General features: G+C 36.6%; 2 protein-coding genes across 2 annotated transcripts in view; both read left to right on the forward strand.

Moving 5' to 3' along the window:
• The window catches only part of EPHX4 (epoxide hydrolase 4), a 53,073-nt gene extending 28,814 nt beyond the window's left edge, over window positions 1–24,259 (forward strand). Inside the window, exons 5-8 of the mRNA XM_049772263.1 lie at window positions 2,583–2,686; window positions 8,185–8,333; window positions 19,066–19,320; window positions 22,174–24,259. Of these exons, the coding sequence (XP_049628220.1) occupies window positions 2,583–2,686; window positions 8,185–8,333; window positions 19,066–19,297 (485 nt within the window). The 3' untranslated portion in view covers window positions 19,298–19,320; window positions 22,174–24,259. The remainder of the gene's footprint in view (window positions 1–2,582; window positions 2,687–8,184; window positions 8,334–19,065; window positions 19,321–22,173) is intronic.
• Window positions 22,312–24,259, forward strand: LOC126006784 (lysophosphatidylcholine acyltransferase 2B-like). The gene has a single exon (XM_049772303.1). It carries the CDS (start codon window positions 22,312–22,314, stop codon window positions 23,812–23,814), a length of 1,503 nt encoding a protein of 500 aa, XP_049628260.1. The 3' UTR covers window positions 23,815–24,259.
• Window positions 24,260–27,397: the final 3,138 nt, after the last annotated feature.

The raw sequence follows: 27,397 nt of genomic DNA on the forward strand, positions 1-27,397 counted from the left end.
TCCTGGCAGTCACGGGGGACCATATGGGACACCCGGATTCGAACCAACCACCTTAGGTCCTGCATCGGCTGCTTGCAGGGCCAACACCACTGTGCTATATCTCCGGCCCCAGGAGTTACTCTTGAGTGCCGCTGCCAAGTGTGGCCCCAAAACAACAACAACAAAAACCAAAAAAAAAAAAAAAAAAAATTCTGTCTTCAAAATTTGAAATTTAACTTATTTAAGTTTTGCTCTTTAACCAAGATCATTTTTGTTTGTTTATTTTGGCCACAATCTAAAGGCGCCCAGAGATTACTATATTCCATTATTATTTTTTTACTTTTTTTTTTTAAATTACCATGTGTGGTAAAGAATACAATGATGATTAGTATTGCTAGTGCCATCACCTTGATTTATACCAAGATAGTAGTAATTTGCCTACTATTGTTCTTCTATTAACTGTGAAAATGTAACAAAATAAAGGAGAACAATGTCTTAATATGATTTTGACATAGTTTGGGTCCATTCAAAGAGTTTTGAGGCCCTCCAGTATCCAATAAAATGTTCTTTAAGAACCTCTGATTTAAAGGGAATGCTTAAGAAACTGGAGAGATAGTGAATAAGGTGCTTGCCTTTCTCACCACTAACCCAGGCTCAATTCCTGACACCTGATATAATTTCCTGAGCCTATAATGTGATTCCTACATGCACAGCCACAATTAAGCCCTGTGCATCACTGGGTATAGTCCCAAAACAAAACAAACAAAAAGACCTACTTGTAAGTAATGGCTAGGCATGTTTTAATCTACTAAAAATATATAATTTTTTCCTTTTTTTCCCTAAATTTTTCTTGTCAGTTTTTCTAAGGTTCAGATATTATGTAATTCAATGGCAACTTTATAGAGAATGAAAAATATCCAGAACAATTTCTCTTTTTATCTGAACAAGTGAGGGAGAAAGAGACCAATACATTACAGTTTAAATTCTAACTACAGATTGAATTGATCAATATGTTGAGGTAATAGGATGGATACTTAGGACTGAAGTATAATACTAAGATTTATCATAGTCTCAGTTGCATTAGATAGTGAAGTCATGATACATATTTGTTCAATTGATCAGGATCTGGTCAAACTAGTCCATATTAGTCATGCCAGTACAAGGCTAGCTTGAACATTTCTGCAATGCTTTTATCAGTCATATATTTCTGCAACTAGTTTTAACAGTAAAAGACTTAACCCTGCTCAAGTCAATGTGAGGTCTTTAAGTAACTCACCTGATGCCCCTAAAAGCAGAACTGAATCAAATCTTGTATGATTATGATTTTACAAAAAATATCCCATAATAATACTCTACTTACCTGAAAATTCCACTTCTAGAAACGTCAACTCTAGTAAATATACTTACAAAACTAATAATAATGACCTTTATTTTCAAGAAAAGTTTAAAAATATATGCAACACCATATACAAGAAGCACATTATTTTTTAATATGTATGATTACATTAGGCTCCCGTGTAAAACTTTTGCATTTTTTCCAGAGAATGTAAATAGTCATCATTCTGGTCTTCTCTGACCCAACTTCTTTACTCTTTTCTGACTCATATAATTTTCCTCCTGTATCACAGCTGAGTCTCACTGTCTTCCAATTTCATCCTCTAAGTGTCACGCCCACACTGCTTTTTGTTCCTGCAGCTCTTCTTAGATCATCAACTAGTTGACGCTCTCTTGCCATTCAGAACTCAGCCCACATACTCCCAGAGATTACTCTAACCAATAGGCCCCTTACAGCACATCACTATGCCTCTCTCTGACGACCTTGCTTTTTTTAAAATGGCAATATTACTATCTAAAATAATCTTGAGAAAAGCTTATGACTTATGAATATTCCTTTTTTTGTGGGAAGCTTTTCTGTCTAGATCACTATTAAATACTCTCTCAAACAGAAGATATTAATATATTCATTGAAGGAATAAATTATCTAGCTTAATGAATGAATTTCTAGAAAACACTTAAACTTCTGTTGAGGCCAGAAGAGTATAATATTTAGATCAGTCTTAAGGAAATCTTTTTTTTTTTTTTTTTTTTTTTTTTTTGGTTTTTGGGCCACACCCGTTTGACGCTCAGGGGTTACTCCTGGCTATGTGCTCAGAAATCACCCCTGGCTTGGGAGGACCATATGGGACATGGGGGGATCGAACCGCGGTCCATCCGCTTGCAAGGCAGACACCTAACCTGTAGCGCCACCTTCCCGGCCCTTAAGGAAATCTTTTAAACAACAGGAAATGACCACTAATATATTCCCAAGAAGAATATTAATTAAATAATAATAACCTTGGGGAAAAGCAATGTTAATTTGGTCCTTTGAGTCAAGACTTTCTAAAATGAAGCTTTTTTTTGCTGACTACAAATTTTTTGAATAGACAGAAATTCCCATAATAAAATATAAGTGCATAGAAGCTGTTTTAAAGAGAAACACACAGAAGCTGTGAGGATTCTTTTATGGGATTATCTTAAAGGTGAAATTGCCTTACAAAGAAACTCTTTCAGTAATAAGTAATTTATAGCCTTGCATAAGGTCTAACATGACATTTTAATTTCAGAATATATTTTACGACACCCTGCTCAGCTGTTCAAATCCAGCTATTATTACTTCTTCCAAATACCCTGGTTCCCAGAATTTATGCTCTCAATAAATGACTTCAAGGTAAGCCGAACAAATAGTGTATTGTTATTATGAAAGACATTTCAAATTACAGTATGTCCTTCAGAAATAAAAATAGACCACTTCTAGAACTCAATAAATAAGTATTTCTTCTAAGGCATCATTTATAAGTTTACTTATTCCTAGAGCCTTATATTTGTAGTATGTGGCTCTTGTTGAGTTTTTTGGTAAGTCTGTGCCTCTACAGGAACACATATTTTTTAGAGAATGTCTCATGGACAGAAGAGAGAAGTTGAATGTCAAATAGATGAATTCACCAGTAGTAGAGTAGAAGAGTAGTAGAGCAGTAGAGTGGTAATAAACAAAATATTCAAAACAAAATAAGCACACAGGTATTATTGGTGCTTCCATAGACAAGTTGTGGGTAGCTTGTAATTGTTGGAGACTAACTGAATATTTCTCATATTGGATATCTGGGAGATTTGAAAAACGCAATAGTATTTTATCTGAAATACTTCTATATATAACTTTGACAAATAAGGACTCCCTTCACTGTACCCCCATCTCAATTCTATTACTATTGTCAAACCTGACAAGAACAACAACTCTCTAAGTTTCCTGGACAGATCCCTCAGATAGTGACCTCCTAAGTTATCCATGTATTAAATTTCATCAGTTCATAAGGAGCCTGGTGGCCACTCCTAGTGTTACTCTGGCAACAGGGAAGTATGGTTTTTATCTTTGCATCAGCAGTGCAAGACTACTTACCTGGTAATGCTAAAGGCCATCAGGGCTTACTGAGGGGTATTTGAAATTAAAGCTGGGTCCTTGAGTGTGCACAGCATAGATCCCTGAATCCTGAGTCATCTCCCAGTTTTTCTTTTTTGAAGTAAATTTAGATTTGGATGGTCATTTCAGCATGGTGCTATGGAACATGTTCTGCTAACCCTTGTCTCCTTTGCTTGGAGGTGTTGCTGATCTAGAGACTTAAATAGATTGGATTTTACTTAAACAAAAATAATTTATAGGGGCCAGAGCAGTGGCATATCAGTAGGGCATTTGCCTTGCATGTGACTGACCTAGAACAGACTGTGGTTCGATCCCCTGTGTTCCATATAGTCCCCAAGCCAGAAGCGATTTTTGAGTGCATAGCCAGCAGTAACCCCTGAGGGTCACCAGATATGGCCCCAAAACCAAATAATAATAATAATAACAATAATAATAATAATAATGGTTTATAGGGGTACTACAAAATTTCCTAAGGCATCACATTAGAGACACACATAATGGCTCGTCTTAGTTTTAGTAATTCCAAAATGGCATGTGGACTCAAAAGTTGTCAGCCTGACCAAAAGTTCCTGACAGCTGTTTATCATATTGTTTCAGCATACTTTGACCATCATTGACTAGGTATACTATTAGTGTGTATATCATAGTGAAGTTCTAATCCCATCGTTCTTCCTTTAGTTTTTATTATAACACCACAATGTTAAAAGTTGTTCATGGAGCCAAAGAGATAGCATGGTCATTGGTTCAAATCCGGCATCCCATATGGTCCCCGGTGCCTGCCAGGAGTGATTTCTGAGCGTGGAGCCAGGAGTAACCCCTGAGCACTGCCGGGTGTGACCCCAAAACCAGAAAAAGAAAGTTATTCATAATACAACTGTCAGGGATTCAGTGTTCCAACCCCAATCCCATCATAAGTGTGACTGTTCCTTAGCCAATGACCCTACTTTCTCACCCACTTCCAAAAAGTGCCCCCTTAGCAGGCACAAGAAAAGTTACTTCATATTGCTTGTTACAACAAAATTTTAAGTGGTATCTTTATGAGTTTCAGTATAGAACAGAGTCATTTTTATGCCAGAAGATGTTTGGTGTAGGTGTGGGCTGCTGTGCCTTCTTCCAGAGAGGTGAATCTGCATGCCCCCATTCCAAGAAAGCCCCAGGGTTCTCAGCCAGAACTGGGAAGAGTCAGGACCTGGGAAGAGTCAGTAGCTTAGAGTTCTTTTTTTAGATTAGTTGTAGAGCTGGGCTGTTTTTTGTTTTGTTTTAACTTTTATTTTATTCTTATTATTATTGTTGTTGTTGTTGTTATTTTGGTTTTTGGGCCACACCCAGTGATGCTCAGGGGTTACTCCTGGCTCTGCACTCAGAAGTCGCTTCTGGCAGGCTGTGGGGACCATAGGCTTTGGGGACCATATGGGATGCCGGGGAGCGAATCACAGTCAGTCCAGGGTTGGCCTCATGCAAGGCAAACACCTTACCACTATGCTATCGCTCCGGCCCGTTTTGTTAAATTTTAAATCACGGTGAGATAGTTATACAAAGTTGTTTATGATTGAATTTCAGCAATATAATGTCCAGCATCCATGCCTTCCCTAGTGCACAGCTCCCATCACCAATGTCCCATATTTGCTTTCTGCCATTTCCTTAGCTTCCCCCCCCCACCCCTGCCTTTATGAAGACATTTTTCTTCTCACTTTCTCTCTCTCTTGTTCTCTCTATCTCTTTCTTTCTTTTTTCCTTTGAAACGCTGACTTTCAATATGGTTACTGAAGGTATATAATGCATATCACTTTACCTCCTTTCATAGCTGAACTGTTTTTATGCCAGAAGATTTCCCGTGTGATGGGAGCTTCTGGGCCTTCTGATGGGGTGAGGTGATTCTACCTGCTTCCATTGTGAGAATGTTTCTGTGTTCTGTGACTTCCCTAGAGATCATTCTATCTTAGACAGTTCAGTGGTTTGGAATTCTTTCCCCATCTACTTTTATTAATGGAAGTTCTTCTATCATGAAGAGCCTTTTCCTATCTACTAGTTGGTTATTTTGAAGTATAGTTTATACTAGTGATCTTCACTCAATTTTTCCAAAAATATGTTAGTCTGAAGATGTAGAAAGTTTGGATGCTACTGCTCTGCCACCTTGATTATACTTATAGGTCCATGGTCTGGGATGCTGAACAGGTGGTGGTCAACTGTTGTAAAAATATGGTTGAACACTGAACTACACAGGGATGGTAGGATGAATCCATCATTGTTTCCCTTCATTGAACAATATATACATTATTGACTTGGTTAAAACTTCCAGTGATGACAATGACCATTTTTTACTCTGTATCATTTTAAATTCATCAGTGTTTAAATATATATATTTGGCCCACATCAATCAGTTACAGGTATTATTCTTTTCGAAGCCTAAATTTGCCCCATATTAGGCAAGTGGGAATCTTCTCAAATTGGCTTCTGTGCTCCTGTGTTCTTTTGACGAAAGCTGAAAAACAGTCAGTAATAGCTTGCCATTTTTAATGTCCTAGAACCTAGACTATTCTTTCCCAAAGTGGGTAATACTGTCCCAGGAGAGATGCTAGAATGATATGAGGGGTTGATAGTTGCCTCAGGTGTAATTGTGGGGTGCTTTCTGCTTGATTTCTTATAGAGGGTAAATTTTAATTGGTGTTAGTTAATTATTTTATGAAAAAGAAATGGGCCAAATATGTTTGAAAACCTGTATACAAGATTTATTTTTTATTTACTGTTCCATACTTGAAATTAATACTTTTTCAGAGGAGCTCTAAAAATGGCATTTATAAATCAAAACATGGGTGACAAATCATTGTTGCTGAGTTTCCATTGTTTCTATATTGTTCCTCTACACTGAATTTAAATGCACACGTGTGTATGGAACTCATCCAGAAGTACATGGGCCTAGCAATGTTTGAGGGCTACTAGGTAGAACCCCAGGCCTCTCAGACACAAGACATATCTCCTCAAATCACATATATCCTCTCTTTTTCCATATTCCTTCAACTCATTAATCTCTTTTAAAGAGAAAAATATCATAAATTCTTAGCTTGTACTTCCCAGAAAATTTAAATTTTTGTTTCATTCCTAATAGTTTATATGACATTTATATAATTCCAAGTTAAAATTGTGAAACAAGATACACTCAGATCTCATGGTGTCTCTATTTCCTGTTTTTCTTTCTCCATCCTCTCTCCTTTTTTTCAATTGAAAACCTTTTAGGTTAGTTTTTGTCTACTTGTCTACTCATCTGTTGTTGGACATCTAGATTGATACCATCTCTTGGCTATTGTACTGAGTGTCACAATGAATAGTGCATAGATCCTTTTGAATGAATTTTTTTTCCTGTCCTGGGGATAGATACTTAAAAGAGGGATTGCTGAGTCACATTGAAGCTTTCTTTTGAGTTTATTGAGAACCTTCCAACTGTTTTCCATAGGGCTTGGACTAGGCAGCATTCCTACCAGCAGTGGATGAGTGTTTCTCACCACATCCCCACAGTAGAGATTATTCCCTTTATTTTTGATATGTATCATCCTCACTGGTGTAAGATGATATCTCATTGTTGTCCTGATTTGGATTTCCCTAATAAGAGCTGGTGAGCACTTTTTCATGTGTCTGTTGGCCATATGTTGGTCTTCCTCAGAGAAATTCATTTTCTCTCCCCATTTTTGATGTTTTGTTTTGTGGAGTTAACCTTTTGAGTACTGTGTATATCCTAGAAATCAAACCTTTATCTGATGTGTTGAGTGAAAAAAAATCTTCCCATTCAGTTAGCTGTCTTTTAGTTTAACTGGTGTTTCTTTTGCCATACAGAAACTTTTTAGTTTGATATAGTCCCATTTATTCAGATTTGATGCCCTGGCCATTGGCATCCTACCATCAAAGACTTCTTTTAGGTCTAAGAGTTTTCTATGTTTTCCTTGATGAGTTTTATGGATGTAAGTCTAATCTCAGGGACTTTAAGATGTAAGATATGGATGTAAGATATGGATCAATCTTTAGTTTCTTACATGTAGCTATCCAATTGTTCCAACTTCATTTATTGAAGAGACTGCTTTTATTCCATTTTAAGTTCTTAACTCCTTTGTCCAAGATTAGTTGCTCATATACTTGCATTTTTTGAGTATAAAATAGTAAGTGAAGACAAAACAGCATTATTGAGGGCCCCCAGAGAGTGCTTGCTTTGTATGTGGCTGACTCAGGTTAAATTCTATATATACCCAATGGTATCCTAAGTCCTTACAGGAGAGATTCCTGAGCATAGAGCTAGGAGTAAGACCTGAGCACCACTGGGTATGGCCCTAAAACAACAACAACAACAAAATAGCAAAAAGAAAAAAAAAAGGAAAATGACATTGTTTCCTAGAATGGGCATAGGAAGATATTGATGTTTAGATTTAGATCCATATCTTAAAGAATTCTGGTATAGTGTAGTATTTTTCAATTTGTAAGTGAGGACCTATTAATAAATTAGTAAATCAATTAAGTACTATGTAAATTTAATTTTATTTGGGCCGTAAGGTTAGGATGGTGATGCTCTAAATGACTTTGCTCAGGAATCACTCTTGATGGTGCTTGAGGGGACCATATGTAATGCTGGAGATCAAACTAAATAAAGTTCCCAACTCAATTAGAGCAGAAATTATGATTCGGCACTGTATATTGACTTTCAAATACTAAGGATTCGATTTATTGCATAATAAACAATTTAAAATTATTTGCTTCACTTAAATTAGGCTTTGAAACATCTGTTTACCAGTCATAACACTGGCATTGGAAGAAAAGGATGCCGATTGACCACAGAAGATCTTGAAGCTTATATTTATGTCTTTTCTCAGCCTGGAGCATTAAGTGGCCCAATTAATCATTACCGAAATATCTTCAGGTCAGTATGAGTTCTATCTGGTTAAACAAAACACTTTAGTCTAGGGTTGGGCCATTAGCTCAGTAGGAGAGCACACAGTTCAAATGTCTGAAACTCACTAACTCACAAAAAAATAAATGAATACAATAAATTATTTAAGTCTAATTTTTTAAAAGCCACTGCTTATCTTTTTGTTGTATGTTGGGGATCTGCATCTGGATGTGCTCATGACTTACTTCTTGCTCTGTGCTCAAGAATTCCTCTTTGCAGGGCTAGGGAGACTATAAATGGTACAATCTCCAGCATCTTAAATGGCAAGGACAGTCAGGAGTGATCCCAGAGCACAGATTCTGGAGGAAGCCCTGTATACTACTGGGTGTGCTTCCCCAAAATGAGAATTGTAGAGGAAGAAAGTTTAGCATGAAAGATAAGAGACTTGTACCTGGATGCATCCTAGACAGGAGGAAAATATTTTCTTTTAAGGAGAGTTCCCAATCAGTGCTCAAGGAACCACTCCTGGTGATACTTAGATAATCAGTTTAGTGTTCATCTTGGATATTTAATGCTATCAGACCCAGCAGTGATGCAGCCAATGGATAGTAAGCTCTAGTCATTACAAGAACAGCTTCAAAGAGAAGGGAAAAATAACATATACAGTATATAGATAATATGTAGCCATCTATACTATAGAAGTATATAATTAAAATAAATCTACAGACACACAAATTTACACACCCACACAAATGGACTAAGATTATTTTATAGGCAAGTTTCACTCAGAACATCCCAGTCCTTTGTTGTTAGCTATGACAGTGCTGGGGAACACTGCAGGGGTGGAGATCATTGCCAGAACTTTATACATGCAAAGTATGTGTTCTATCACTGAGCCAAATCCTCAGCTCAGAAAATCTCTTTCTTATATATTATAAAATAGATTGGCATTATTTTCTTGCTCAAGCAAGAAATAATTGAATTAACAGGAAGATTGTTGCTCAAAATCAATTATAAATAAATGTTCATACATTTAAAATCAGGTGTTATAAATCTAATCCAAAATGCATTAAAATAGAATGAATGTTCTATAGTACAGTGGGTTGGGCACTTGCCTTGCATGCAGGCATGCAGTCAATCTGAATTCTATTTCTGGTATCCCATTTGGTCCTCCAAGTATCACCAGGAATAATTCCTGAATGTTGAGCTAGGAGTAATCCCTCAGCACTGCTAGGTGTGGCCCTAAAACAAAACAAAAAATATAACTAATTTTAGAAATATATTCACAGCATTAACAGTTAAACAGAACATACAATCATCTAACTAAATTAATACAACATATTTAGCAAAATTTCACACACAATAATGCTCAACTCTGAGGATAGGTAGATCCCATAATCTTCCATCTTCCCAACTGAATCAGATAAGCCTCAATTTCCTTAAGGAGTACTTCTGGAAAATTGACTTTTACATTAGTTTATTTGTTGGAGGGGGAAAAATAAATCATTGGCGATGTTTGTAATGATTATTTGCACCTGAAAACTAGCAGAAATGTAAAATATAATTCCTGGAGTTGAAACTAATTAAAAAATAAGGTTAAAATACTCTGTGATATAGTGCATAATTTTATTTCCATGAGAAACTTTAAAAGAATGAAAGAAGTATTATCTATAGTTATATCTATAGTTATCTCCTATGTATGTTAGTTTGCTCTTTCTTTGTCACTAAAAGTGATATTTTCTATTAATCTTTCTGTTCATCATTCATTTTCATTACTACAAAAATTTTAGGAAACTATTATCTTCCAAAAGGGTGTCACAAACTTTGTGACTAAATATTAAAAATTATATACTTTAACATTAAAATCTAAAGGTGAACTATAACTGCATTTATTCATTACTGTATGTAAATTCTTTTTTGTATGGAAATTCTTAAGATAAAAATGTAAGAATTGTGAAGCAAGGATAATTCATGATAATTCATAAGCTATATGGTTATATATATGTAGAAAATAAAGAGGTTTTTTTTGTTTTGGTTTTGGTTTTGGTTTTTGGGCCACACCCGGCGATGCTCGGGGGTTACTCCTGGCTGTCTGCTCAGAAATAGCTCCTGGCAGGCACGGGGGACCATATGGGACACCGGGATTCGAACCAACCACCTTAGGTCCTGGATCAGCTGCTTGCAAGGCAAACGCCGCTGTGCTATCTCTCTGGGCCTGAAAATAAAGAGTTTTACTGAAAAATTATTAGAACAAAAATAGTTCAGTGGGGCAAGGGGTAGGGCATTTGCCTTGCACTTGCTAATCTAGGATAGATCACAGTTTGATCCCTTGGCATCCTATATGGTCCCCCAAGCCAGGAGCGATTTCTGAGTGCATGGCCAGGTATAACCCCTGAGAATCACCAGGTGTGACCCCAAAACCAAAAATAAATAAATAAATTAGTTTAGTAAAGTTGACATATACAGGATCAGTATGCAGAAGTTATGATCTTGTAATCTAGTGGCAGCTAGAAACCTCAAAAAGAAACCCAAAGATACCACCAAAATATCAACTAAAAATATTAGGAATATAGGAATAATTCCACCAGATGATAATCATTATGAATTATCTGAATTATTACAGTAAGTAAGGTAGTTGCTATTTACCAGTCATACATAAGTATTTTCATATTCATATAAGTATTTTCATAACAATTGAATCAGACTTAATGATAAGCTTGTGTTTATTGTGTTCATGAGTTGAAACTTCAGTAACATAAAGTTCTTTATTTCTCTCATTAAAATATAAATGTAATGCAATTCCAATCAAAACTGTAAACAAGTTTTTCTGGAAATTTTCTGAAACTGAAAGTCCATTTAAAAATTTTAAATGGGAGAGTGATGGGGAAGAGATGATCTCTAAATAAATAGAATTCAAGAGTCCTACTTCCAGGGGTCTAGCCCATAGGTATAATTTGTTAGAGCCTGAGATATAGTATGGCAGATAAGGTGCTTGCCTCTTGCATGAAGATGACCTGGGTTTGATTCTCAGCATCCCTTATGCCTTCCCCTCAGTCTTACCAGGAGAGATCCCTGAGAGCAGTCAGAAATTAAGACCTAAACACAATGAGGTATGACCAAATAAAACAAAACAAAGAAGTGATCTGAAATGTCAACAAGATTTGAGCACAAAAAGTTTACCACAGCCTCACTTAAAACAAAATGCTTTAAGGCCATACAGCAGATAAGGCATTTCATATAGATATATAGATATAGATATAGATATAGATATAGATATAGATAGATATATAGATATAGATATATTTCCCATATATCTATAGATATAGATATAGATACATCCTGGTCCTCCAACCTGCCAGGATAAATCTTGAGCTCAGAGCCAGAGGCAGGCCCTAAGTACTGATGAATGTGGCCCAAAAACAAAAAAAAGTTTTAAGAGATGCTATAATCTACATAGTAAATTATAGAGGGACTTTTAACTAACTTCTGGGTCATTAGACCTTAACATAGTGCTTTATAATTATTTTTTTAACTTTATGAAGTGATAAGGGTCTAACCTAATGTAAAATTCTCATATGTAGAATAAAAGATAATGTATATATTTATTACATTGTATTTATTGTTTAACTATTATGCATAGAAAATAGCCAAAATGTTATCTTTTTATGATAGTTTTAGATATATTTTCTTCTTGTTTTATTCTTTATTAAATACTTTTGGGTATTAAAGAAATTACACAGGGGTCAGTGCAATGTGTAACTATATTTCCTTGCTGACCCAGGTTAGATCCCAGGCACCACATATTGTCCTGGAATGATACCAGGAAGGTGTAGAGTGCAGAGCCATAATGAGTAAACCCTAAAAATTCCTGACTGTGGACCAAATCACAAAAACAAAAAAAGAAGAAATTACATAAAGAAAATATTGTTTGAAAGTTTTTCTTGCCAAATAAATATATCATGTAATATTAAATCTAGAATTTTATATTTTTCTGATATACCTGTTCTGTTTTTCATGTAAATCTTTTAGATTATTTAATGAAAAATTTAAGTTAAATATGTTATAATATTTAAGTATATTACATTTTAATATAAATATGTTTAATGAGCTAAACATATAACTAGAACAAAAGCATGATGTCTATAAACTGTTCTCATCTGTAACCAGTACAGATAACAAATACAGAATTAGATCATTTATATTAGCAGAACAAAAGTATGGTATTTATAATCTGTTGTCATCTGTCATCAGTACAAATAACAAATACAGAACTAGATAAGTTTTAGATTTTGAAAATGTGATTCAGTATGGTAAATTTTTGTTCATCTAGCAAAATGATAATCTTATAGGAAACAAGAAAAAAGTGCTTGACAGAAGTATTCCCTTGGGTTTCCCATATTTGTGAAAAAAATCTGGTATAGTGTAATTTCACATTTAAAATTTTATTACACTATTAATAAATATTGGTTTTGCCTTTTCTTTTTTCCTGGCTTTTTAATATTTTTTCTTTATTTAAACATCTTTATTACAAATATGATTGTGATTAGGTTTCAGTCATGTAAAGAACACTCCTTTCACCAGTGCAACATTCCCACCACCAATGTCCCAAATATCCCTCCATCCCACCCCACCCCCACCTGTACTCCAGACAGGCTTTCCAGTTCCCTCATTCATTCACATGATTATGGTAGTTCTTTGTGTAGTTATTTCTATAACTGCACTCACCACTCTTTGTGGTGAGCTTCATGAAGTGAGCTGGAAGTTCCAAACCTCCTCTCATTGTCTCTGAGGATTGTTACAAAAATGATTTTTATTTTTCTTAAAACCCATAGATGAGTGAGACTATTCTGTGTGTGTCTCTCTCTCCCTCTGACTTATTTCACTCAGCATGATAGATTCCATGTACATCCATGTATAGGAAAATTTCATGACTTCATCTCTCCTGATGGCTGCATAATATTCCATTGTGTATATGTACCACAGTTTCTCCATTCGTCTGTTGAAGGGCATCTTGGTTGTTTCCAGAGCCTGGCTATTGTGAATAGTGCTGCAATAAATATAAGAGTGAGGAAGGGGTTTTTGTGTAATATTCTTGTGTTCTTAGGGTATATCCCTAGGAGTGGAATAGCTGGGTCGAATGGGAGCTCAATTTCCAGATTTTGGAGGAATCTCCATATCGCTTTCTATAGAGGTTGGACTAGACGGCATTCCCACCAGCAATGGATAAGAGTTCCTTTCTCTCCACATCCCTGCCAGCAGTGCTTGTTCTCATTCTTTGTGATGTATGCCAATCTCTGTGGTGTGAGATGGTATCTCATTGTTGTTTTGATATGCATCTCCCTGATGATTAGTAATGAAGAGCATTTTTTCATGTGCCTTTTTGGCCATTTATGTTTCTTTTTTTATCAAAGTGTCTGTTCATTTATTCTTCCCATTTTTTGATGGGATTAGATGTTTTATTCTTGTAAAGTTCTGTCAGTGCCCTGTATATTTTGGACATTAGCCCCTTATCTGATGGGTGTTGGGTGAATAGTTTCTTCCACTTGGTGGGTGGTTCTTGTATCCTGGGCACTATTTCTTTTGAGGTGCAGAAATTTCTCAGCTTAATGTATTCCCATCTGTTGATCTCTGCTTCCACTTGTTTGGAAAGTACAGTTTCCTCCTTGAAGATGCCTTTATTCTCAATGTCATGGAGTGTTTTACCGACATGTTGTTCTATATACCTTATGGTATCAGGCTTGATATCAAGGTCTTTAATCCATTTGGATTTTACCTTTGTACATGATGTTAACTGGGGGTCTATGCTTGCTTTTTTTGCAAGTGGCTAACCAGTTCTGTCAGCACCACTTGTTGAAGAGGTTTTCCCTGCTCCACTTAGGATTTCTTGCTCCTTTATAAAAAATTAGGTGATTGTATGTCTGGGGAACATTGTCTGAGAACTCAAGTCTATTCCACTGATCTGAGGGTCTGTCTTTATTCCAATACCATGCTGTTTTGATAACTATTGCTTTGTTGTACTGTTTAAAGTTGGGAAAAGTAATACCTCCCATTTTCCTTTTCCCTAGGAGTGCTTTAGCTATTCAAAGATGTTTATTGCTCCAGATGAACTTCATAAGTGTTTGATCCACTTCTTTGAAGAATGTCATGGATATCTTTAGTGGGATCGCATTAAATCTGTATAATGCTTTGGGGAGTATAGCCATTTCAATTATGTTAATCCTGCCAATCCATGAGCAGGGTATGTGTTTCCATTTCCGCATGTCCTCTCTTATTTCTTGGAGCAAGGCTTTATAGTTTTCTTTGTATAGGTCCTTCACGTCTTTGGTCAAGTTGACTCCAAGATATTTGAGTTTATGGGAATGGGATTGCCTTCTTGATGTCCATCTCTTCCCTATCATTATTGCTGTATAAAAAGGCCATTAATTTCTGTGTGTTAATTTTGTAGCCTGCCACCTTGCTATATGAGTCTATTGTTTCTAGAAGCTTTTTAGTAGAGTCTTTAGGGTTTTCTAAGTAGAGTATCATGTCATCTGCAAACAGTGAGAGCTTGACTTCTTTTTTTCCTATCTGGATTCCCTTGATATCTTTTCCTTGCCTGATCGCAATAGCAAGCACTTCCAGTACTATGTTGAAGAGGAGTGGTGAGAGCAGACAGCCTTGTCTTATACCAGAATTTAGAGGAAAGGCTTTTAGTTTTTCTCCATTGAAGATAATATTTGCCATTGGCTTGTGGTAGATGCTTCAACTAGATTGAGAAAGGTTCCTTCCATTCCCATCTTGCTGAGAGTTTTGATCAAGAATGGATGTTGGACTTTATCAAATGCTTTCTCTGCATCTATTGATATGATCATGTGATTTTTATTTTTCTTGTTGTTGATGTTGTGTATGATGTTATTAGATTTACGGATGTTAAACCATCCTTGCATTCCTGGGATGAAACCTACTTGGTCGTAGTGTATGATCTTCTTGATGATGCATTGTGTCCTATTTGCCAGGATTTTGTGAAGATCTTTGCATCTGCATTCATCAGGGATATTGGTCTATAATCTTTTTTGGCAGCATCTCTGTCTGGTTTTGGTATCAAGGTTATATTGGCTTCATAAAAGCTGTTTGGGAGTGTTCCCATTTTTTCAATTTCATGGAAGAGCCTGGCTAGGATTGGTAGTAGCTCCTCTTGAAAGATTTGAAAGAATTAATTAGGAAATACATCTGGGCCTGGGCTTTTCATTTTGGGTAGATGTTTGATTACAGTTTCAACTTCCTTAATAGTGATGGGGCTGTTTAGATATGCTATATGCTACTTACTTAACTGTGGAAGGTTATAAGTGTCCAAGAATTTTTTCATTTCTTCTAGGTTCTCATGTTTAGTAGCATAAAGTTTCTCAAAGTAGTCTCTGATTACCCTTTGGATTTCTGCAATATCTGTCGTGATCTTCCCCTTTTCATTTCTAATACTGATTATCATGTTTCTCTCTCTCTCTCTCTCTCTCTCTCTCTCTCTCTCTCTTTGTGAGTTTTGCCAGTGGTCTATCAATCTTGTTTATTTTTTCAAAGAACCAACTTCTGCTTTTGTTGATCTTTCGGATTGTTTTTTGGTTTTCCACTTCATTGATTTCTGCTTTCAGCTTTGTTATTTCCTTCTGTCTTTCTATTTTTGGTTCCTTTTGTTGGTCATTTCCTAATTTTATGAGCTGCATCATTAAGTTATTCAGGTATGCCCCTTCTTCCTTCCTGGTGTGTGCTTGTAAAGCTATAAATTTTCCTCTTAGGACCACTTTTGCTGTGTCCCATAGATTCTGGCAGTTTGTGTCTTCATTATCATTTGTTTCCAGGAAAGTTTTGATTTCCTCTTTAATTTCATCTCGGACCCACTGGTTGTTCAGTAGCAGGGTGTTTAATTTCCAATTGTTAAACTTTTTCTTTTGTGTGCCTTTGTAGTTCACATCTAATTTCAGAGCCTTGTGGTCAGCAAAGGTAGCCTGCAAGATTTCTATCCTCTTGATTTTATGGAGGTATGTTTTATGTGTCAGCATGTAGTCTATCCTGGAGAATGACCCATGTACATTGGAGAAGAATGTGTATCCAGGTTTTTTGGGATGGATATATATATATATATATATATATATATCTTCCATTACTCTTTTCAGGACTAGTATGTTTTTGTTGGGTTTCAGTCTGGTTGACCTATCAAGTGTTGATAGGGCCGTGTTGAGGTCACCCACAATTTTTGTGTTATTACTGATGTCTTCTTTTAGATTTGTCAGTAATTGTATTAGATAATTTGCTGGTCTCTCATTGGGTGCATATGTTTAATAGTTTGATTTCTTCCTGTTGCACATATCCCTTGATTAGTACATAGTGTCCGTCTTTGTCCCTTACAACTTTTCTGGGTATAAAGTTGGTGTCATCAGATATTAATATGGCCACCCCAGCTTTTTTGAGGGTGTTGTTTGCTTGGATGATTTTCCTCCAGCCTTTGATTTTGAGTCTATGTTTGTTCTAACTATTCAAGTGTGTTTCTTGTAGGCAGCAGAAGGTTGGATTCATCTTTTTGACCCATTTTGCCACTCTATGTTTTTTAATTGGTGAATTTAGTCTATTGACATTGAGGGAGATGATTGTCATAGGACTTAATGTCATCTTTGTAGATAAGTTTGCTGTGTTTGTTGGTCTCTCTTGTCTGAAAGTAGACCTGTCAGTTTTTCCTTTAAGGCTGGTTTTTCATCTGTGAAGTTTCTGAGCTATTGTTTATCCATGAAGCTATGTATCCTTCCTTCAAACCTGAACGTGAGTCGGGCTGGATACAATATTCTCGGTGAGGCATTCATTTCACTCAGTCTTGTCACAATATCCCACCACTGTCTTCTGGACTTGAGAGTTTCTTGTGACATGTCTGCTGTAAGTCTTAGGGATGCTCCTTTGAATGTAATTTCCCTTTTTGATCTTGCTGCTTTCAGTATTCTATCTCTATCTGTAGGATTTGTCATTGTAACGAGGATGTATCTTGGGTGTTTTTCTTTGGATCTCTTTTAGCTGGATTTGATTGCATGTAGTCTTTAACTCTGGAAGTATCTCTTTGATGATGTCTGTGACAGTTGATTCTTCCTGGAGATCTCCTACCTGGGTGTCTGGGACTCATATGATTCTTATGTTGTTTCTGTTGAGTTTATCAAAGAGTTCTATTTTCATCTGTTTGCATTCCTTGAGTACTTTTTTCATTGCCTGATCATTTGTCTTAAGGTTCTTTTCCAATTTCTTCTGCTGTGTTGAGTTTTTCTGCATCTCATCTTCCAGCATGTCAATTCTGTCCTCAGCTGCTGTTACCCTGCTGGCGAGGCCATCCACTGATATTTTCAGTTGAGCTACTGTGTTTTTCAGATCTGTTATTTCAGTTTGGAGTTTTCTGATTTCTGTCTTTGTGTTCTGTTCAGATCAATCTATGCTTTCTTTGAGTTCTACAAATATCTTCCATATTTCTATTCTAAGTCCCTTATTCGAGAGGTTAATCAGATGGTTGGTATGTTTTAGGTCATCCGAGCTATTGTGTTCATTCTCTATGCATGGTGTTTGCCTGTGAGGTTTCCCCATTGTCATGCTTGTAGTGTGGTTTTTCCTGCGTGTTGTGGTAGGGTTCATTGTTTACAAAGAGTACGTGGCTGCTCCACTTCACTTCGCGGCCACACTCTTCTGCTGCCTCTACTTGACAGGTTTTTGGGCCTCTGAGGAGAGCTTCAGGTATTCAAGAAACTTATTGGTTTTGCCTTTTCAAGCAAATCATCTTTCATACTTATACATTTTGTATTTAATTTATACCTTATTATAAATTTTACTAGCCTACAATTAAGAATTTTATTAGATCTTTTAAAAATTTTTATGGTGTAGATTGGTTGCCTAATGCAGTGTTTCTCAATCATCTCTTTTTATCATCAACCTTCCAAAGGAGCCTTTATATGTCTTATTCCTAACTGCCTTCATTCCTTGAAAATTTCATATGCCTGTATATGTTTACTTTATTGTAATATAATTAATGTTTCTTGGGAGAGAGAAAATACTAGATATGTGTTGTATATATATATATATGATTTCACATATGTTTATATATTTAATACAAATATATATTTTTATGAAACATATTGATATGTTTATACATATACTGAGCTGCAGGTCCTCCTAAAAAGTCTGGTTGGAATATGGTGATCGCATTTGTGGGTGTGGTTACAGCTGCCAGGCTTTTCTTAAAGAAGGGAAATTTGAGGAGGGTTCTCCCACTTGTCCAAGAAAAGCCCTGGTGATATCACCCAGCATATTATCTGGTGGGATCAGATAGGTATACCTGTAGTAAACTCATTTCTTTATATATGATTATTTATGCATATTCATATATAAATTCATATACACAATATATATAAGATTTTTTTCATTCCCAATAATCATTTTGATCATTTTGGCAGAAATGTTTCCTTTCTTGAGAATTTATGGCCAAATGAGGGCCCGGAGAGATAGCACAGCAGCGTTTGCCTTGCAAATGACTGATCCAGGACCAAAGGTGGTTGGTTTGAATCCCGGTGTCCCATATGGTCCCCAGTGCCTGCCAGGAGCTATTTCTGAGCAGACAGCCAGGAGTAACCCCTGAGCAATGCTGGGTGTGACCCAAACCCCCCCCCCCAAAAAAAAGAGAATTTATGGCCAAATGGAGCATTATGGGGGAAATGTTATTTTAACCTTTCCATGAATTTAACACCCAAGTGTTTTGTGTTCATAGCTGCCTGCCGCTCAAGCATCATATGGTGACCACTCCAACCCTTCTTCTATGGGGAGAGAAAGACGCATTTATGGAGGTTGAGATGGCTGAAGTCACAAAAGTTTTTGTTAAGAACTATTTCAGGCTAACCATTTTGTCAGAAACCAGTCACTGGCTTCAACAAGAACAACCTGACATAGTAAACAAATTGATATGGACATTTTTAAAAGAAGAAACAAGAAAAAGAAATTGATTTTTCTATATCATCTATGAGGGGTCTGTAATGAAATCGCTAAACAGTTTTTAATTGTACATCAGTTAAGCATTATTAGGAAAAACTATCTTAATAATGTGCTTTATCATAAATAACTTGAGAAATAGTATTTTAAAAAGTTAAGAATGTGTAAACATGTAACAATATTGATTTTCTTCTGTTGTATTTTGCACAGAAAAGCATCTGCCTTAAAATGTATCTACTTCTACAAGATGGAAGTTGGAGAAAGCGGCCCAGTTTTGGTTTCTTGCTTTCTTTATCGTATTAATATAAGGTGCCTTTTACAAGTTTATATTAAAGTTTAGCTGTGCCATATTAAAAGGCAAACATACAATGGTAAAAATTTTTGATTTTATTGTCCAAAATTTCTTTTTACTTTTTTAATCATTAAAATTATATTATCAAATCTCTTGGATTTATAATATATTTATTAACTTGAAGGAAATTATAACTACATTTTTAAAAAAAATCTTAAAATGGGCCACAAATGATATTCATATTAGAAAGATTAACATGAGGTGATATAAAATTCTCATATGTAAATATGCATTTGTTAAACATTGCAAAATAGTGAAACACCTCTATTGACTTTTTTTGCCTTAGTACTCCAGCTAAGTTGGTGAGAGCACTTGCCAATATGTAAAACTTAGGTTTTGATCCTGGCACCACAAACAATAAGTGTTAATTTTGCTTTGTATGCATAAGTCCTGGTTTCACCCCCATTCTGACAGAAGTGGCCCGTAAGTACCCAGCTTTGAGCAGTCTGTGAGCATCCCTGATTATGTCCCCCCCAAATCATATAAATAAATGAATAAATTGGTGATAGATTTAGAAAAAGACTAAAATGGTTTTTTTGCCTCTACCTTTACAAAAAGAGTTAAATATTGTCTTTCCTTGTGTATACTAAATTGAAGTCCAAAGTTGCTATAGTTTGTTAACTGACATCTAGAATAAGAATCTGGTTCATTGTAGGCACTCAAATATTTAAGTAACAAATCAATATTTGATATAACACTGTGGAAAAATATAAAAGATGTCATTATAATATGGAGCCCTTCCTTTAGATATACACTCAGAATGCATAAATAAGGGCTTGGAGATAAAAATGCACACTCCAAGAAAGAAGGAGAGGAGTTACAGAATAGAGAATGACACCAGCTCAGGAGGCAAATATACAGCCTTTTCAGTTGTTCTTCTTTGCAAGGGAGACAACCAAAAACATGGCTTTTCAGATTCTACAACTGTGATTACAAATAAAATGGATGAAAGAAATATTTCCCTTACTAAGATTAGTTTGATAACAAGAGAAGATGGTGGAAGGTTTCTAAGAATTCTTTCCATTGTATCCTAGCAACTTGGGTTTACTAATAAAGGCCCATTTTCTTACATACATCATACTTGGGCCTAATAACAACATCTCAAGGTAGGGAATATCATCAGTTTATAGATATGGAAATAAAGTTGAAGTGTATCGGTGTGGAAATAAAGTTTCTTCATAGTGTAAAGTGTTAGAATCAGTATCTTAAGTCCACATTCTTTCCATTATGTGATATTCTGTTAGCAGACTCTGGTATACACACTGCTTTTCTTGTTTTGCTGGTACCCTGTTGTGTTCCAATAAATAGAAACATCTTTCAGAAATCTGCAGTTTGACTTTTAATTCTGGAAAACTATTTAAATGAGCAATAAGGAATAATCTAGTGCATTATGACAGTTGTAAATACCATAAGGCCTAGAGGCAATGCCTGTCTTACACCAGCTTTGATTATGTCTGACTCAATTATTACCTGAAAATCAACCACTAGGGAAGGAATAGGACTTTGGTGACTGATTTACTCTAACAAAAAAACATGTTGCTGAGGAAGTTAATTTTTTGGAAACCAATTTTTTATGTATGGATGATCAGTTTACAACAATTTTTTATTTATGGATTATCAGTTTACAACAATTCCATTAAAAACTAAAACACCTGTTTTGCAAATGGCTGACCCAGGTTTTATCTCAGGCACCTCCATGAAGTCCCCGAACACTACCCCGAACATACCTGAGCATGGTCAGGAATAAGCCCTGAACACCACTGGGTGTGGCCTCCAAACCCAAAAGTAAATAAATATATAAACAAGTTTCTTAGTATAAAGAAACAAATGACTCAAGAAATTTATTTGTGAAAGAGAGAGATACATGCTTTCCCTAGAGGCAAGTGGGGGCAAGGTATGGGAGGAGATCGGGGGACATTTGTGGTGGGAAATGTATACTGGTGAAGGATGGTATACATTCTATGACTGAAACTCAACCATGAACAATTTTGTAACCATGGTGCTTAAAAGAGTAATTATTAAACATAAATAAATAAATAAATAGGGGCCAGAGTGATAACACAGGGCATTTGCCTTGCATTCGACCAGCCCAGATTTCATCCCTGACATCCCATGTGGTTCCCCAAACCTGCCAGGAGCGATTTCTGAGCTCAGAGCCAGGAGTAAACCCTGAGAGCCGCTGGATGTAGTCCAAAAACAAATAAAATAAAATAAAATAAATAAAACTTAAGCCATAATTAAAAACAATGAAATCTATTTGTAAAGAAAGAATGAATTTGGCTTAGTTGATAAAGCAACTCGCCCTAAGTCAACTATGCTGGTAATGGCTTTGGAACAAAAATGTGATTAATATCTATTTAATTGAACAGATGCTTAGTACGTGTATAATAATTGCTAATTACCAACGGGGGGGGGGAGGACATATGTGAAAAGTTTTGAAGCCTGTATGTCAAAAAGAAACTGTTTATAAAACATAAAGATTGTCTTGTTGATCATCAGAAAGTGACACCGTTTACCATTTATTTTTCTGATTTTAAGGTCAGATGTTAGTCTGTAAGTCCACAGCTGCCTCTAAGAGTCCTAAGTATGTTCTAAGCAGCCAGACTACATGAGTATGGGCCCGGAGTGTGCTGTGGGGACCACCAGCAGCCCAAGGTTCCCCGTGGAGGAGGGAGAATGGAGAGTGGTTTCACGGCTCAAGAGTCCTCCAGATCCTCCAGACACCGCCGCATCTCATCCCTATATCCACCTGCCGTGGCCAACCCCTTCATTCAGCAGACGCATCTGACTACATGGCATTGGCTGTCCCTTATCCTTGTTGGGACTGTACTGGTGCCACTGCGCGTGTCCTTTATTGGCCTTGTCTTCATCTTCCTTTGGCCACTGCTGACCTTTTCCACGCTGGGTCTCTCAACTCATAACATCAAGGCTACTAAGAACTGGCGAGGGAAGCTGGCCCAGCCAGCACTCCAGTTGCTGTTCCAGCTGACCTATTTTCTGGCAGGATTCCTCGTGAAAGTTAGAGGAGAAAGGGCTACTCGGGAAGAGGCTCGCATCTTCGTGATAGCACCTCACTCTTCTTTCTTTGATGCCATTGCCTGTGTGAAGGCTGGGCTGCCCTCGGTGGTCTCAGCCAGCCAGAACATGCGCATCCCTCTGGTTGGAAAGATCCTGATGTTCTTGCAGCCCGTGCTTGTGACCCGAGATGACCCCAATTCCAGAAAGAATACCCGCAGTGAAATCCTAAAGCGAGTGTCCCCTGACAGCAAGTGGCCACAGATCCTAATTTTCCCGGAAGGTGTGTGTACCAACCGCACCAGCCTGATCACATTCAAACTCGGGGCCTTCACCCCAGGAGTTCCCGTGCAACCAGTACTGCTCAGGTACCCCAACACACTAGACACGGTAACTTGGACATGGCAAGGGTTTACAGCCTTACAGAGCTGTGTATTGACCTTAAGTCGTCTCTTCACCAGGATGGAGATAGAATTCATGCCTGTTTATGTACCTAATGACCTAGAGAGAAAAGATCCTATCCTTTTTGCCAATTCGGTGAGAATCAGTATGGCAAATGCTCTGGGACTGCCAGTGACAGAACATTCCTACGAAGACTGTAAACTGATGATTTCTGCAGGTCAGCTCCAACTCCCCATGGCAGCTGGCTTGGTGGAATTTACCAAGATTAGCCGTAAATTGAAATTGGATTTGGACGATATTAGTCAGCATTTGGATGAATATGCTACCATTGCGATGGCCTCAAATGGAGGGAAGATAGAAATTGAAGAGTTTGCAAACTACCTGAAACTCCCAGTTTCAGAAACCTTGGGACAACTTTTTGCCATGTTTGACAGGAATAATGATGGATACATGGACTTCAGAGAGTATGTGATTGGTCTAACTGTCCTGTGCAATCCTTACAATACTGAAAAGATTCTGAAAATGTCATTTATGCTTTTTGATATTGATAAGGATGGTTTTATAACAGAACAGGAGTTAGGTTCTATACTTCAGGCAGCTTTTAGAGTGCCAAATCTTGATGTTTCTAGCCTTTTTAAGGAAATGGCTGGGCAGAACTCACAGCACTTATCATACAGCATATTTAAACAATTTGTTCAGAAAAACCCAGTGTATGCCAAGTTATTTAGTTTATATTTAGACCTGCAGACAGTCTATGTATAATCTTTACCACTACAAAAGGAATAATTGCTATATTCAAATATTTGAAAGTTAGTTCTACAAATGATGAAAGCTCCTTCCAAGTAGAATCAATGAGGGAAAGCACATTAATTTTCACTCAAATGACCTGGGAATTTGATTATAACATATTTTTTGTGCTTTATTATTGCTTGTTCTGCATTACTAAGAATAGTCCTTTTATTCTGACTAAATACCAATGAGAACTGAAGCCTCCAATTGCATTTGTGTACCTCCTTCACTACCCATAGACTTCCAACACTTTTACTTATAACAATAATGGTGACATTGGGTTCCTATCACTTCATGTTAAGATGCAGATTAAATTAACCTTTAATTCTATAAGTCAGTCATATGCCAAGACAGAGAACAACAACCTATGTAGATGTGGAAGTATCTGCAAACTAATAAATATGACTTGCTGACCCAACTACTGTTGCCCTAATTTGGCTGAATTCCCCAAATGTCTGCAGTCTCTCAATTTTGGTAAGGAAGGGACATTTGACAAAAGGGAAAATTCTCTCATCTTGTGATCAAAATCTCTGTCTTATGTAAACTTTAAAAAACAATACCAAAGTTGATATACTTCTAGGACCCCTGCTAAAGACTTGTAAAAGGATGGTGCAAGTGGGAAATCACTAAAGCTTAAATATCTTTTTTTGAGAGAGAGAATTGAAAAGAAGATAATGAATGAAAGTGAAGAGATGAAAAAGGTGTAAGGAAAGCAAAAAAATTTTAAATACTGTTTTGAGGGGTCGAAGCGATAGCATAGTGGTAGGGAGTTTGCCTTGCACGCAACCCATCTAGGACAGACCTTGGTTTGATCCCCCGTGTCCCATATGGTCCCCCTGAGCCAGGAGAGATTTCTGAGTGCATAGCCAGGGGTAATCCATGAGCATCATAGGGTGTGGTCCAAAAACCAAAAATAAATAAATAAATACTGTTTTGAAATTTTTCATGCAGTCCTGATCTGAAAAGAGAAGAAAATTTTATGATCCCCACTGTCTGTCTGGGCTGTGATGACAAAAATACCAGATATTGTGTAGCTTAAACAGCTGATACTTACTTCTCACAGTTCTGAAGAACTGGAAGTTTTAGATAAATGTGCTCACAGAGTTAGTGCTTGAGGAGAGGACGCATCCTGGTGGACATCCAGCTGGATTCTAACTGTGTCCTCCTGTGATAGAAGGAGGGAGGAAAGATCTTTCTGACATTTTTTTAATTGAGGTATCAGGACTTAAAAAGATTCTAATATATATTCATATTTTAGACTTTGGTGTGACACCACCATGCTCCAATATCCTTCTACTAGATCCCTTTTGTGCTCATCTCCACCCACCAATCTCATTTGCAGTCTCAGTTCTGTTGATATATTTCATTGTCTATTTTTATTGACTATCATTTATTCCCTTGATTTGCTTCTTTATACTCCACATACAAGAGAGCTCATCTATTAATTTATCTTTCTATTTCTTTTAGTTTGTTTTTGTTTTTGGGCCACACCCAGTGACGCTAAGGGGTTACCCTGGCTATGTGCTTCGAAACTGCTCCTGTCTTTCAGAGACCATATGGGACACCGGGTATTGAACCCAAGTTTGTCCTGGGTCAGCCGTGTGCAAGGCAAACATCCTACCACTGAGCTATCACTCTGGCCCCTATCCTTCTATTTCTCACTCTTTTTGCTTAGCATGATACCTTTTATTTTTGTTCAAATTGTAGTGAACTACAAGATTTCATAATTTTTTATATCTGAGTAGTAATGTTGTGTATATCTACTATAATTTATCCATTCAATTATTGTTGAGCACTTGGATTGTTTCAAGATGTTGGCTATTATAAATATTGCTACAATAAACATAGGTGTGCAAATATTTTTATGAATTGCTGTTTTTTGCTTTCTTGGGTTAAATATCAAAGAGTAGAATTACTAGGTCATATCGCAATTCTGTTTTTAATTTTTTGAGAAGTCTTTATACTGTTTTTCATAGAGGCTGTATAGACTAATAGTCTCACAAACAAAGAGTGAGGATTCATTTTTCACCAAATCCCTAGCAGCACAAATATTGTTTCCAATATTTATTTATTTGTCTTGGGGTCTCACCTGGCAGTATTTCAGGGCATACTCCTGGCTTTTTATTCACAGATTGCTCCTGGAAGTGCTTAGGTTAATATCTATGATGGTAGGGATTCAAACTAGGGTCACATCCTAGAGCCTTACATCCTGTAAAGCTACTTGCAAATTATTTGATATAGATATTTTTGGGTTGTGTTACAGAAATTTGACCAACAAATAAGTGCAGGGCATAAAGAAATTAGAGGGAAAGTCAGGTTTAATTTAATACAAGCAGACTTGACCTGGCTAAGGCCAAAATGGATATAGCCACAAATGCATTTACATAGAGCTTGGATACAGGATATGTTGATTCTATGGAAACAATTTTCATCTATTGTACATAATTGTTGTTAACATGGTTGCTAACACCTCATAGTCGGTAAATCAGTGGTAATATAATTAGTTTCTTAGTTTCATATATACATTTACTAATTGTGTCTATGACCTTGTTCTGTTCCTGCTTATCTCCCTGATTGGACGTGATCCCTTGCTCTCTTCTTATAATCCCTTTATGATTTATGATTTTTTGCCCAGCGCCTAGAATGGGGCACTCATAGACTGTCCTATGTCTAGTTTCCTGAATTTTCTCACTTCAGTATGAGATATCTAAATGTTTTAATTTGCATTTTCCTTTTGCAAATAAAATATGTATTTGCCTATGCATATTGCCATAATCAGTGATATGAACACATACATTCCAGGTGCCTGATGGCCAACTGTATATCTTCATTGAGAAGGTGTCTATTCAGGTTGCCTCTTTTTTTGTTTTTTGTTTTTTTAATGTGACAGGGTTTTTTGTTTTTGTTTTTGTTTTTTTGGGGTCACACCCGGCAGCACTCAGGAATTATTCCTGGCTCTGCACTCAGAAATCACCCCTCGCAGGCACAGGGGACCATATGGGATGCTGGGATTTGAACCACCATCCTTCTGCATGTAAGACAAATGCCCTGCCTCCATGCAATCTCTCCAGCCCCACAGTTTTGTTTAGTTGTTGAGTTTAGTGATTGCTTTCTATATCTTGGATAGTAGCCACTTGTCAGATGTATAGTATGCAAATATTTTCTCTCACTCAGTAGAGAATCTTTTTATTTTACCCAGTTCCTCTTGCAGTGCACAAACTTTTCAGTTGAATATAATCCCCTTTGTTTTTATTTTTGTTTTCTTTGTTCCTGACTGCGAAAGTTACCTGTGTCTCACTTGATGAGCATGAAAATAGCGCCAATAATTTAAAAACAATTCAGAAATTCTGGTTCCTTTGGCTAATTGCATATGGAGAAAGAAACTTCTCAGTCTCAGCAGGTGCATACTTAACGCTGCTTAGCTTCAAAGTAAAAATCTGTTTCAGCCACAGTGGTTTGATTTACTCTGAAAGTATCAGAAGGGAAGTGGCAGGGGTTCCAGACCACTTAGAGCTGTGCACTTCCACGCACACCACACAATGTCACAGTAGAAGTT

The sequence above is a fragment of the Suncus etruscus genome, chromosome 4 (assembly GCF_024139225.1).
Source record: "Suncus etruscus isolate mSunEtr1 chromosome 4, mSunEtr1.pri.cur, whole genome shotgun sequence".
NCBI classification, from domain to species: Eukaryota; Metazoa; Chordata; class Mammalia; order Eulipotyphla; family Soricidae; genus Suncus; species Suncus etruscus.

Coding starts and splice junctions, on each gene's coding strand:
- LOC126006784 (XM_049772303.1), top strand. CDS start 22,312: ATGGAGAGTGGTTTCACGGCTCAAGAGTCCTCCAGATCCTCCAGACAC.